Source organism: Pseudonaja textilis, chromosome 5 (assembly GCF_049901715.1).
Source record: "Pseudonaja textilis isolate UNSWEBS1 chromosome 5, rPseTex1.2, whole genome shotgun sequence".
NCBI classification, from domain to species: Eukaryota; Metazoa; Chordata; class Lepidosauria; order Squamata; family Elapidae; genus Pseudonaja; species Pseudonaja textilis.
Genome location: NC_141994.1, coordinates 27,781,974 through 27,797,386, shown reverse-complemented (window position 1 = coordinate 27,797,386; position 15,413 = coordinate 27,781,974). Strand labels below are relative to the sequence as shown.

At 37.4% G+C, this 15,413-nt stretch overlaps 1 protein-coding gene across 2 annotated transcripts in view; it reads left to right on the top strand.

Moving 5' to 3' along the window:
- NELL2 (neural EGFL like 2) overlaps window positions 1-15,413 on the top strand; it is a 94,871-nt gene that overhangs the window by 33,163 nt on the left and 46,295 nt on the right. For both annotated transcript variants that reach the window (XM_087934390.1, XM_026700707.2), the window contains exons 10-12: window positions 7,547-7,638; window positions 12,951-13,053; window positions 14,678-14,806. In XM_087934390.1, the coding sequence (XP_087790516.1) occupies window positions 7,547-7,638; window positions 12,951-13,053; window positions 14,678-14,806 (324 nt within the window). The remainder of the gene's footprint in view (window positions 1-7,546; window positions 7,639-12,950; window positions 13,054-14,677; window positions 14,807-15,413) is intronic.

The window sequence follows — 15,413 nt, the reverse complement described above, 5'->3', positions numbered from 1 at the left end:
AATATTCTCTAACACCAACATTCAATATTCTTTCTATCCTGCTTCTTCCAAGTCAGTTCTGTGTTCTACTTGGAAACCTTTGCATAAATGATTCTGATCTTTATACCATGGACATGTATCACATGTATGGACAATATCACAGGTGGTCTGTGGTATTGTCCATATAGAAGATCCTTGACTGCTAGTTCTTCTAGTGTTGATGATTAATCCTAGAAGGCAGATGTTCATTTCAATATATTCATGATCAGTTCTAAGATTGGCACTTGCTTCATTAGTGTGATACTTTTCATATTTAATTTATATCTAATTTATACAAGGTACTCCTTGACTTATTACTTAGTGACCATTTGAAGTTACCTATGCTTAGTGACCATTCAAAGTTACCATAGCATTGAAAAAAGTGACTTATGACCATTTTTCCCACTTATGACCATTGCAGAGTCATGTGATTTACATTTGGATATTTGACAACTAACTCATATTGATGACAGTTACAGCCATAACTGGGGTCATGTGATGACATTTTGCAATCTTCTGATGAGCAAAGTCAATGTCAGATTCACTTAACTAATTTAACTATTGCAGTGATTCACTTAACAAATGTGGCAAAAAAAAACCTCATGAAATTTGACAAAACTTACTTATCAAATGTCCCACTTAGCAATATTAATTTTGGGGTCAATTGTGGTCATATGTTGATGACTACCTGTATTTAATCATAATACCATTTTTCCATTGTGGTCCCTGACTTTTATTAGTACAGCTTCCAGATAATTTTCAGGTATCATCATCATATCACAGGTTATTGATTACTCTTCCTCCAAACCTCACTCTTCTTCAGTACATATACATATATTCATATACATAACACCTGAAATATATATTCAGTATATAGGCTGAATAAATAAAAGGAGAATATATATCTTTGTTTCCTTTGATGACTTGGAGCGAGTCTGTTTTTGCATGTACCATAGAACTGAAGCTGTGTAAAATCCTGTGTTATGTTTTTCATATAAGGGCATGAGATGTGCTGGGATTTTCATTTTCCTAAGCACATTTTACAGCTTGACACGGTCAACACAATCAGGCACATCTTGACTTCTTTTCTGTCTTTCTTAATTGTCCAGCATGCAACCATCAATGTGTCTTGTTCTATGGTCTTTTCTAAAGCATCTTCCTTTTCCTGTAGGACTGTAATGTGTATTCAATGAATCTAAGCATTATTTTGGTACCCTGTGAAAATAAGGATATTGGGCAATAGTTGCACACTCTGTTAAGCTTCTTTTCTTTTCTTTTTACATGTAGGATGACCTCTTCAATTGATGGCCTCTATGTCATTTTCCAGATTTGCTGGCATGGCTGGTTACAACCTTTACTGTTTCTTTTTCTCTAGCCTATGATTTGCATTCTCAAAAGTATTTTTGTCCACCACATAATGTTACCTTACTCAATACAATCATATGCTGGAACAAATTTATGTTTGTCATATTGTTTGTTTGTTTATATTTCATCTTTCTGAACTGCCTATCTCTCTCATAGAGGGACTCTGGTTAGTGTACAATAACCAGGATATTTGAAATGGTGTTAGATTTCAAACATCTGTTCTGTTATATAAATCAGGAAATACAAATATTTCATTGCAAGAGCAGATACTATGCTAGAATCACAGTTCTAGCTGGAACTGCTGCAACACTGAAGCTCAGAGTTTTACGTAAAATAGTTGAGGGCAATGAAAAGAAATGGTTGGTGCAATATGGGAAGGGATGACATTAAGAACAATTTTTCCTACATCAATAGGACCAGTCTTCTACTCCCTACTCAGAAAATGTTCTACTCCCTACTCAGAACATATGGCTAAATTATAGCATGAACAGATAACTAAATAAAATGGAATAGCCATGAGTCTGAAAAGTATTGGCAATGGACTTACAATCCTGCATCTTAAATAAGCTGGAAATAGATTTTAACTTATTCTGTTATTAGGTATGATGGTTGCTCAAAATGTTTTCAAGGCATTCTAAGTTTAGAATTCATATTCTAAGCTTCAAGACATTCACATAGAGATATGCAGCATCTTCCAGAATAGATAGTAATAGAATTAGTGGCATCTCTTGGTAATGAGGTGAGGAGGTCAGATTGACCAGACAGAATTGAGGTGTCACAATATAAGCCGTACCCCCTTCTTATGTGGATCTTAATGTCACATGAATACCTACATGAGGCAGAATTTACAGCATAATCTGTAACACTGATTTTCATCTTTCTGATGAAAATGGTGTCAGAGTATATTCATTAACTGGCAGAGACATGGTTAACAAAGTCAGCAAGTGAATAAGCAGGGCAACAGACCAGCCAATGGGAGCTGACAGCCTGGGTGTGGTTTGGCTCTGTGTGCTTTGCTGAGAATTGAAACTAAAACTGATATCTATTCTGAGCCCTCTGAGCTGCTGCTTGTGTTTTTGCTTTTATTACATTGAAAGAATCTACTAACGGTATTGTAAACTTTATATGTTATCATGTTTATAAAAAAATTAATGATCCTGCTGAATCAGTCATATGTGTGTTTTCTGGATTTGAATTTATGCTGCAAACTCTGCAAACCAGTTTGGCCCAGTTCAGCTGAACTGATTGTTAACTTTGTGTGCAGTTCGGCAAACTGGCTGATCCCACCACTAGTTGGCCCCACCAGTCACCACTCCTTGCCTTGGCTGGCCTCTCCTGAGGCCATTTTGGCATCTCAGCGCACCTCTAAGTCACCCCAGGGTGGCTGCACTGCAGGTAGCGGGGCAAAGGCATTGCCCTTGTTTCAGAACAACTCACCCACTTGTTTTGACCCAGCATGATGCTTGATCGGTAGGTTTGAACCTTCATCTTGTCAAACCTAAGATTTAAAAATTATATTTTATCCATTTATCTATTTGTTGCAATTCTCTATAATCCATCCTTACAATCATTGGTACACAACAAGCAAGTTATGATATTGGTAGACAGAGCTGGGCACTTGAAACATGGGGGGGAGGCAACATTAGGGAAAAAGGGCACAGATAGCAAGGAAGGGAGTACCCCCTCACCCCCTTTCCCTCCCTTGCAGTCTTCGTTAGCATCTCCAGGCTCACATTTCATCATTCTGCTTCCACTTATCTCCAGTGCATGAATGTAACATTCCTTCAAGGTCACTTCTTGAAAAGGAAGAAAAGTTGAATTTTAAGTTTAGTTCTCTGGGAGTCCATGAAATTTTCCCTACTGTGGCCCCATTGGTGAATGTGATGCTGCTTCCCAATGACAGCGGAAGGGAGAGGCAGCCCAGCCAGAATGGAGCCTCACCCACCACGGGCCTGTTTGGCAGGGGCACCATTCAGCCTCCCCCAATAGTTCCTTGGAAGAGGTGCAGTTCCACTTACCAGATGGATTGGCATTGGGAGAAGTCCATTTCATGCCCACTGTTTTGCTGGTTCATGGGGAAAGATCCACTCCAAGGATTATCCCAACAAGTCAGTCTTTGCATGCAGCAACACCTAGTAAATAATGAATTTGCCAATGAATTTTAATAAGGATAAAAGTAAAGTCCAGGAAGTTTCTCTCCCTCCCCTGCTGTGTGTGTGTGTGTTGGGTGAACCCTACTTGGCAGCACAACACAGTCCCAGATAGGATTGCATGTTCCTCTGCGCTGCTTGGCAGTCCTGGACTTGCAGCTTGATGAGCATGTGGCAGCTGTGGTAGGAGGACCTTTGTAGAGGTTTCTCTTGTGTACCATTTGACCTGTTCCTTGACCTTGAGGCAATTGTATTTTAGTCATCTCCTGGATGGACTACTGCAATATGCTCTACAGAGGGCTGTCCTTGAAGATCCACCAGAAATGACAGTTGATCCAAAATATAGCATCCCAAGCAGTAATGGGCATTACTCACTGTGCCCATGTCATCACTGGAATGTAAACTGTATTGGCTATCAATTGGCATCTGGGTACAGTTCAAAGTGCTGCTTGTCACCTATAAAGTCTTTGATTGCATAGGGCTTGATTATCTGTTTGGCCACCTGTCTTCAGTTATTTTTGGCTTGCCTGGTAAACCTAGACAGAGTGGCTGTGCCCTTGGTGCCCTCAATTAAACTTGCCATCTTCTGTCTTCTCTGTTGCAAGTGCTCTGTGCCTGCTCTTTTGGGGTCTGGAAGATGGAGTTCTGTTCCCCATCATGAAATTAGTGGAGCCTCTCTTTTGACTGTTAGGTCTGGTTTTTGTCTCAACTGTTATGCTTTTTAATAGTTTTAATTCTATATTTGATGTGTGGTGATATGGGAGTAGGTGACTCTAATGAAGCTAAATAGGAAGGAAATTATAGGTAGCTAAAAATGTCAAATCCAGTCTAAACATCTGTCTGACAACCATATAACTGATAAACGCAGGGGACCGGGAGGCCAGGTAAGTGGGCAGCTTAGCCGTGAGGTGAGTGGCCAGGCAAGGGGAGGAATGGCTGGGAGGAGAGGAGCAAAGAGAGGTGATGCGAGGCACCACTCAAAGTGCGTGATGTTGAGTTGGCCCACCCAGTCAAATGACCACCCAACCACACCTACCCAGCCAGTTATTAAGGCAGAGAACTGGTTGTTAAATTATTTGAATCCCACCACTGACTAAAATACTCCTACCAATTGCCATGCCTGACTAGATAATATTTGTTCTCCCTCTTCCAGTTCATTTTAGCAGGTTTACAGATTTGTTGTAAAGTGTGCTCAGATGTAACCATTCAAGTTACATTTGAAAATCCAGAATACATGTTGTTGTGAACTAAATAATGAAAAACAGTCATGGTTAAATGTCTATGGAGATTCTCAATCATCCAGTTATGGTTGCTCCAAAGGTGCTTTTTCCAAAAGGCAAATGGACTTCCTTGGTTTATTAAAAATGTTTGTTCTGAAGAAGTTTCTTGGAGGAAAATCAATCAATCATCAATCAATCAGTCAAAATAGAGCTGGAAGGAGCCTTGGAGGTCTTCTAGTTCAACCTCGTATTCAAGCAGGAAACACTATACCATTTCAGACAAGTGACTGACCAGTCTCTTCTTAAAAACCTCCAGAGATGAAGCACGCACAACTTCTGAGGGCAGAGTGTTCCACTGGTTAATTGTCCTCACTGTTAGGAAGTTTCTTCTTAATTCAGGTTGCTTCTTTCCTTGATTAGTTTCCATCCATTGTTTCTTATCCTGCCCTTTGGAAAATAAGTTGACTCCTTCCTCTTTGTGGCAACCTCTCAAATGCTGGAATACTGCTATCATGTCCTACTAGTCCTTTTCTCTAGACTAGCCAAACCCGAATCCTGTAACTGTTTTCCTATGTTTTTGTCTCCAGGCCTTTAATCATCTTACTTGCTCTTCTTTGCACTTTTTCCAAAATCTCAATATTTTTTTGTAATGTGGTGACCAAAACTGAATGCAGTATCCCAGGTGTGTCCTTACTAAGGCTTTATAAAGTGGTACTAATACTTCATGTGATTTTTGATTCTATGCCTTTGTTTATACAAAAAAGGATTGTATTAGCATTTTTGACTGTTGCCACACACTATTGGCTCATATTTAAGCGATTGTCCACTAGGACTCCAAAATCCCTCTCAAGCTACTGTTTTTGAGCCAGGTTTCTGTACTTGTACCATTGGTTTTTCCAGCCCGGGTGTAAAACTTTGCTTTTCTCCACATTAAATTTCGTTTTCTTGGATAGGCTCCATTGTTCAAATCTGTCAAAATCTTTTTGGATCTTGACCTTGTCTTCTGGGATGTTGGCTATTCCTGCCAGCTTAGTGGCATTGGCAAATTTGATGGGTTTCTCCTCTATTTCCTCATCTAAGTCATTTATGAAGATATTGAAGAATTCTGGACCTAAGACAGAATCTTTGGTTCTTCACTATTTACTTTCCTCCATGTAGATGTAGTACCATTAAGGATGACTTGTTGGGTATGGTTTGTTAGCCAGTTACAAAACCATTAGGTAGTGATGCTGTCTATCCCACATTTTTCTAGTTTACTAAGAAGTAGCTTGTGGTCTACTTTTTCGAATGCCTTGCTGAAGTCTAAGTATACTATGTTCACAGCATTTTGTTGTTCTAGTAATGTAGTCACTTTGTCAAAGAATGAAATAAGATTGGTTTGGCATGATCTGTTTTTAACAAACCCATGCTGGCTTTTAGTTATAACTTCGTTTCCTGATGTTCACAGATCAGGAAACGAAGTTATAACTAAAAGTTATCTGTTTTTTGATTATTTCTTCCACTTTCTTCCCAGGTATTGATGTTAGGCTGATTGGTCTGTAGTTTCCTGAGTCTGTAGTTTCCTGAGTCTGCCCCCCCCCCATTTTTTTTTTGAAGATGGGAACCATGTCAGCTCTTTTCCAATCCTCAGGTAGTTCCCCAATGTTCCAGGATTCCAGTTGCCTTTTGGAAAAAAGATCTTTGGGATAGTCATAGTTAAAAAAACCAGGAAACAGTGAAAAGGGTTAATTTAAGAGTATTTATGCCATTGCAGATTTGAATTTTTATCCATGCAGGCTACAGTTACAGAAGGAAGTAAGAGCATAGTACTCATGTCTCTCATATGATTGTAGCTAATGCTGAAGAATAATGTTCAGTGAATATTTAATTATATGTTGTAAATCAGATGCTGCTTTTCTTCTTATCACCTAATTTTATGGATTACCTTAAAACCTATCTAAGTAGAATTTAAAAATGTTTAATTGAAGGATTAGGGTTTATGTATTCTCAGGGTATTTTCTCAGAGAGTGATTTAAAACACGATCTTATTAGAATATTAATTATATTATTTGATAGGTTGGATAGAGGGAATGTATTGTCCACTCCTGCAGCCATCTTGCTCTGTTGCTTATTAAATCAGATGCTTATTATGTATGTACGTGTATATAAATTTTATGCATAATACTATTCATATTTCAAAAGTGTTTTGCAAACTTTAAAATAAAATAAAGTATATATAGCCTGAATGTTCATTAAGACACCAATAACAACATTCTCATAGATTCAGTTTTAACAGGTTCTTGTTTAAATGTACGTTATAAAAGTAAGTATTTATTTACTATTTAAGAAAAGTTGTAATTACAACTTCCCTTTCCCTTGCTTCACTTTCTGTCTCTTTTGCTTGACAACAGAGGAAAACAGAATGATCCTAGCCTGAATAATCATTTCCTCACATACAAATGCAATATTGTACAATTATAGCTGCTAAGTAAGAATTGCTATAATTTAAGTGATATTTAAATGGTGTCTAATATCTAGAGTTTTCTGTTAAGTGCTGTAAACCAGAGGTGGTATTCAGCAGGTTCTGACCAGTTCTGGAGAACTGGTAGCAGAAATTTTGAGTATTTCTGAGAACTGGCAAATACCACCTCTGACTGGAGATTTTACAGTATCCTTCCCCTGCCAGGCCCACCAAGCTACGCCCACAGAACCGGTAGTAAAAAATTTTGAATCCCATCACTGGTGTAAACGTGTCTATAGTTAGTTATACAGAATCCAAGTACCAAAGTATTGTTCTGTTTTTTAACTTTATAGCAATCTGTGTGTTTGAAGGCAAAACCTATTTTGAAGGAGAAAGACAATCAGTATATTTAGACTCAGAGGTCTGTATTCTGTTTGAATGCAAGGTAAGATTACTTTTAATTTCTCTTTCCCCTGTAATTTGGTCCAATTTTGTAAATAAACTTTAGAAGATGTTATAAAGTAGCAATGATGGCTTTTTAAGTTGATGTACATTTTTCCATATCATTTTTAAGAGGAAGATCCTTGTTAAAAATTGCATGTTACTTCATAATAAGGTTGAAGGGGATCCTAAATACTTCATAGGATATCTGAAGATTATATAAGAACAATATTCGGGTTGTTAACTATGTCATGCAATGTCATTTCTCCACTTATTATTGCTTTTAAGCCATTCATAATTTCATTGAATTTTTATGTAATATGCTGCTTTTACAATTTTGCAGTGTATCTCCATACATTTATTTTAGTTGAGATATTCAGTATGCTGCTATAACTACACACACACACACACACACTTTTTATAAGGAATGGATAAATATGTCCGCTTTATTAATTATCACAAATGTTTTTCATAAGACAACATATATCACTTCAATTATTTTTCCAATTTTGGAGTCATTAATTTTGGTGCACGTCTTATACAAAGTAGAACTGTATTTTTTCAGAATAATTTTAGATCTGTTTTAAGAGATGAGGGGACTATGTTTTGAATTTAACATGAAGAAAATATTCATTCATCAGCAAGGCTGGTTACTCTTATTAGTGCATATGCACCAACACTATCATCTTCAACAGAATCTAAAGACAAATTTTACAATGATCTGGCTGTCACTATTAAGAAAACCCCTGAGAAAGAATCATTATTTATCCTTGGCAATTTTAATGTCAGAGTTGCAGCTGACCATTGTTCTTGGCCCACTTGTTTAGGTCAGTTCAGCATTGGGAAGATGAATGAAAATGGCCAATGCCTGCTAGAGTTTTGCTGCTACTATGGTTTTTGTGTTATCAAAACATTCTTTAATACAAAGCCTCAACACAGAGTCTCCTAGAGACATCCAAGATTGAAGCATTGGCATCAGCTCGACTTGATTCTCACCAGGCACCCCTGGTTTTTATTTATATATACATATACATATACGTATACGTATATGTATATGTATATGTATATATATATATATTTTTTTTTCTTAAGTTTTCGCGGGTACTTACATGTATGGCATTCAGCTTTGTTCGGATATTTTCCCACGTCATTGTAGTTGTGCTTTTAAAGTTGTAGCAACGTTTTGGCAGAATCTCATCTGCCATCATCAGGCTTCTGTATAGTTCATCACAACTACAAGGACGTGGGAAAATACCCGAACAAAGCTGAATGCCATATATATATATATATATATATATATATATATGTTTTCTGAGGTTCTCGCGGGTATTTATATGTAAATCTTTGGTTGTTCGGGTTTTCTCCCACGTAAGATTCAAAGTATCTAGGCAACGTTTCGATGAAGTCTCATTCATCATCTTCAGGCTTCTGTCTCCGGCTCTGTGCTTTTCAGAGTAATGTGAGATTGCAGCTGCTTCTTCCTTTTAACTGCCAGTGGGGGTGGGACTTGATTGGGTGGGGGCTTGGCTGTGTTCTGATTGGGTGGGGGGGGGTTCTCATTGGTAGGGGGTTTAGCTGTGTTCTGATTGGTTGGGGGGGTTAGCCGTGTTCTGATTGGTTGGAGGCGTGTTCTGTTCAGGAGGGGGCTTGGTTGTGCTCAGGTTAGTTTTAGTTGCTGGGGGATTTGAGCTGGAGAGTTGTGATCTTGCTGTTTGGCTTCTAGTTCGTGGTCCTGCTGCATCTTCATAGTGGGTGTTGGTTTGCTTCATGTATGGCTCAGAGGGGTTTGAAGTGGGTAGTGATGCAGCTGCAGTGCAGCTTCTGGTCCAAGCTTTATGGTCTCCCCAAAATACACAAAGAAGGAACCCCACTCAGACCAATAGTCAGCTCCATAGGCTCACCTCTACAAAACCTGGCCAAATTTCTTGCCAAACAACTACAACCCTATGCAGAATCCATCAACTCACACGTAAGAAACTCATTCCAGTTCATCGAGATCATAAAGAAACAAAACTTACAACCTTGCGACCTACTAGTAAGCTTCGATGTCATATCCCTCTTCACCCAAGTGCCAATAAAAGAAGCCTTGACAGCCATCCAAAACAAATACAACCCCCCCAAGCACATCCTAGATCTAACCAACCACTGCCTATCCAATACTTACTTCACCTACAATGGACAAAAATACAAACAAATAGAAGGAGCACCCATGGGATCACCCCTCTCACCTGTCATCGCAAACCTCTACATGGAACACTTTGAAACACAAGCTCTAGAAAAATACGACCACAAACCCAAACTCTGGCTCAGATACGTAGATGACACCTTCATAATCTGGCCACACGGGAAGAAAAACTGAACAACTTCCTCACATACCTCAACAGCCTACACCCCAAAATACAATTCACCATGGAAACAGAAGCCAACAATCAACTTCCCTTCCTAGATGTCTTGGTATACAAAAGATCCAATGGCTCCCTAGGACACACCATCTACCAGAAGAAAACACATACTAACCGCTATCTACATGCACTCTCACACCACCACCCAGCACAGATCAATTCCGTAGCCAAGACACTCATCTCCAGAACAAAATGCTTAGCCGATGAACAACACCAAAAACCGAACTACACACTCTCACCAACGTACTTACAGCCAATGGATTCCAAAGAAAGAAGATTACCCACCTAATCCAAAAAGAAACCCCAACCAAAATCCAAGACAGAGAACAAGAAAACGGCAAAGCCCTCCTCCCATATATAAAAGGCACTACAGACAAAATTAGCAAGATCCTCCAAAAACACAACATCAAAACAGCATTCTGCACAAACAGAAAAATATCCACCATCCTAAGAAACCCCAAAGACAAAATCGAATTAGAAAACCAAGGAGTATACGAAATCCCGTGCACTGCCTGCCCTACCACATACATTGGACAAACTAACAGAAGAATAAGTGCACGCATTGAAGAACATAAGAACTCAATCAAAAAGAAGAAACAACCTCTTCCCTGGTCCAACACCTCAAAGCCACAGGACATGAAATTGATTTTAAAAATACCAGAACTATTGCCCAAACCGAACACTTCAACAGCAGAATAATCAGAGAAGCCATAGAGATAGAAAAACGCCCACACAGCATGAACAAACGAGATGACACCTCCCGCCTTCCAGCCATTTGGAAACCCGCCCTCATGAACAGACGAATACCTAACATGAAGAAGGACACCGGACCCACACCCATGAGAGCCACACAAGATGCCACCACCACACTTCCATGTAGAAAACAGACTCCCACCCATTCAGAAAATGAGAAAGCGACCATGGACCAGAAGCTGCACTGCAGCTGCATCACTACCCACTTCAAACCCCTCTGAGCCATACATGAAGCAAACCAACACCCACTATGAAGATGCAGCAGGACCACGAACTAGAAGCCAAACAGCAAGATCACAACTCTCCAGCTCAAATCCCCCAGCAACTAAAACTAACCTGAGCACAACCAAGCCCCCTCCTGAACAGAACACGCCTCCAACCAATCAGAACACGGCTAACCCCCCAACCAATCAGAACACAGCTAAACCCCCTACCAATGAGAACACCCCCCACCCAATCAGAACACAGCCAAGCCCCCACCCAATCAAGTCCCACCCCACTGGCAGTTAAAAGGAAGAAGCAGCTGCAATCTCACATTACTCTGAAAAGCACAGAGCCGGAGACAGAAGCCTGAAGATGATGAATGAGACTTCATCGAAACGTTGCCTAGATACTTTGAATCTTACGTGGGAGAAAACCCGAACAACCAAAGATCTACATATATATATATATATATATATATATATATATATATATATATATATATATATATATATATATATATATATATATATAAATATTATGTTAATATTTGCTTGTCATCTATAATTTATCTTTTAAAATTCTTTTTACTGACCTCAGTTATAGATTCAACCAACAGTAGAGTTATTCACTATTGTTCACTAAGGGCAACAGCTGTTAAAGGGACTATGCAACAATACATGGCAAAAGTTTCAGTAGCATAATTCATAAAAATGGCTATCAAATTCTTTATCAAAGCAGAATTAGGAAAGTTTACGAATAGAGTTCTGAATAGATGAGGCATTACTGTAGACCTTAACAATTCCTATATAATATTTATCATTTGCTGGCATAAGTTAAATTTACATGGGCACTTTTCATGCCAATTAAAGGTTAAGTTCATATATATTTTTGATGTATTGAAACTAGAATAGAACATTTGTGTGTTTCTTGTGCAATTCAATTTGAGGCTGGCTAAACTGAATGGTCTCTAATGTGCTCTGAGCAATTAACCTAGTACTAGTAGTAAGCTAATGATGAATGAATGCTGTTTATGCTGATCAACTGAAGTAGGAGATCTAATTTATTGTGTTTGTGCCCATTGTTAGTAGAAGGTAAGACCTCCCTCTGGACTGCCAAGCACCAACCCATTTAAGATTTGTGGATCATTTTTCATAATCAATTAGACTAAACTCTGCCTTTTATTCTTAATGCCTTTATACTGGGGACAGCAAGTTGTAGAACAAGCTTAAAGCTGAAAAATTAAAATGTTAAAGAAAAATGTTAAAATGTTAAATTAAAAATGTAAAGAAAAAATGGCTTATCATCAGAATCCATCCTTGCATTAAAATTACCAGTTACAATCAACTCAGAGTTTGGATATAGAGACAATTATTCCTTTAATTACAAGGTGCCTTTATTTATGACAGGTACCTTTATTTATGACAGACATTCAGAGGGAAGGAAATAAAGATTTGCTAATAAATCATTGGGGCTTCCAATTTTCAATTGGGGGAGATGCCTTGGGCATTAGAATATGATTTTATAGAGATATATAGTGTAACTAGTTGAATTTTAAAAAAGAACCCTAAAATAACCCAGGACGCTCCCATTTTTCTTTCAGATAGCTAGACGTGTGGCTTTGTATACTTAGGATAAGTAGATATACTAAAATTCATATCACCCATCAGAATTTTCCACTTCTGTCAAAATCACACAAATATGTTAGGTATGATATCTGAACATATGAACAACTGCATGGTGAAATAGATGATATTTGACTAGTAAATCCATGTGAAACAATAAAAATAAACAGCACAATAATGTTTTATAAACAAAAGAGATTTCAAATAGTTTCTACCCAGATTATTTATGTGAATACAACTGGTTATTAATTATGCAATTGTGTTTTTATTGAATGATATAATTATGCCCAAAATATATTTCATAGCCAACACAAATAATAATCTTGATTCAATAGAATTACAAAATGCAACGTACAATGGAGTCAAATTGTCCTGCTTTGAACTGTCCTGAGTCTGAACAAATATCCTTATCTAAAAGTTGTTGCAAAATTTGTAAAGGTAAGATAAAAGAAAAAAACAAAAAAAATGCAATCCATATTCATATAATTTTATCTTACAGTAGTTATTTCAAGCTTTTTAATACCATATTTACTGTTTTATTGTAAAAGTTTTTTTAAAAAAAAAATACTTGCCAGTATACAATATATATGAATAGATGCAACATAAATTGACATGAAAATTTCTTGAAATGCTTACTACTGAACAATTATTGTATGGTTGGCATACAATAATTGTTCAGTTGGCATAGGTGTCAATTCCATGTGCCAATTCCACTTTCTTAATTATTGCTGAAGAGGTAGAAATTTAATGGAATAATCTTGAGATACCCCTTATGTGACAAAGCATATTTTCACTAAGTTATACTTAGAAAAAACACACACAGTTCTAATTATGAAAATAACAAGGATCATGTAATTCATACTCATGACAGCAACATTTTTGAAATATCTGACGATTTATCAATTTTTTCAAAGTATTCTATAAGCTGCAGTGGTGCAGTGATTAGAATGCAGCACTGCAGGCTACTTCTGCTGACTGCCATCTAACTGCAATTTGGCAGTTTAAATTTCATTAGGCTCAAGGGTGACTCAGCCTTCCATCCTTCTGAGTAGTAAAATGAGGACACTTTCAGAATCTTGTGTTATTAATGATTAGGCTAAGATTAGGGTGTTCTATGACAAATAGACAGAAGAATGAGGTTAATATAACTACACACAACAGTTTTCAAATAAGATGATCAAAAAATGTTACTTCTCTTTTTTTTTTCTTTTGGTTTCTATTGTCTTCCCAACTGAAACACTCTTTATATAATCCAGGGTCTCGGTACAAATTTCTGAACATATTTCATAACTTCATTATTTCTATTCTAAGGTCTTCAAAGGTGAAGCCTCTAATTAGTCAAAGAATTGCCATAGGGCCACAACCTTAGCTTGATGAAAAAGTTACATGTAACAGAATTTATAGGAAAGGTAGTCAGTCCCTTTCTTCAAGATGAACTTTGCAATTTAAAGACATCAAGCCTTAATGAAATTAATAAACCAATTGCTCTAAACAGATGGCCAAATACTAGTGCTGTTTTGCAACTGTCACAATCTTTAAGAAAAGTGATAAATCTGATCTTGCTAATTTCTTTCCATTCAGCTCATTAAGCATTATTAATGAACTTTATACTAAATATCTGAATGAGATATGCACTGACATTTGTATGAATTCAAGGTGTCCTTTGAGACTTAATTCAATTCAAGTGACCCAGCGGAAAGAAACAATAATTTTAAAAGAAATGTTTATTCTTTGATTTTGAAAAATGTAAACCAGGGTTGACATCAAGACCAAGGCTAGGTCTGGTTGATGATATTACTGTTGATAATATAATATTACTGTTTGGGAGCTTTTCTTATCTATTCATGACTGTTGTTGTAACTTTTCTATCTCCTCTACTATTCTTGGCCAATATATTGTTGACCTCCTGGTGAAGTTTGGGTGGGAGCCCAGGAATCATTGTTAGAGGGAATTTGAATAAAGAAACATTCATTTTCATTGCTTTAGTTCATGTTTAGAGGATCACTACTGTATGTTTCTTCAATGTCAACTACTTAGGGTTTGTTTGTTTGTTTGTTTTTAGGCCACAATTTTTGCTCTGAAGGACATAAGTGTTTAGAGAATTCTTTTTGCCAAAATGTTGAAGAAAAGTCAGTTTGTAGCTGCCGAGATGGTTTCCGAGCTCTTCGAGATGACAGTGCATACTGTGAAGGTAAATTCTTATAAAACATGGCCATATCAGCAACAAAAATTAGTCTGGAATATTGCATGAAGTATAATTAATTCATAGCTTGCCCAAGTGATGGAATCATGAGAACATTTAATTTAAATCTTATTAAGCAAATTAAATAATTATATCTCAAATTAAAGTTTTATCTCTTTTAAAAAATTGATTTGTGTCAAAGTAGTACGCTAATATGACTAAGTTCTTGATTTATAAGTAATACATTTTGATTTTGTTCCATTGATCAGATTTCAGATAAGTTATTTGATATATATATATATATATGTGGATCTTTGGTTGTTCGGGTTTTCTCCCGCGTAAGATTCGAAGTATCTAGGCAACGTTTCGATGAAGTCTCATTCATCATCTTCAGGCTTCTGTCTCTGTGCTTCTCAGAGTAATGTGAGATTGCAGCTGCTTCCTCCTTTTAACTGCCACTTCAAACCCCTCTGAGCCATACATGAAGCAAACCGACACCCACTATGAAGATGCAGCAGGACCACGTACTAGAAGCCAACCAGCAAGATCACAACTCACCAGCTCAAATCCCCCAGCAACTAAGACTAACCTGAGCACAACCAAGCCCCCACCTGAA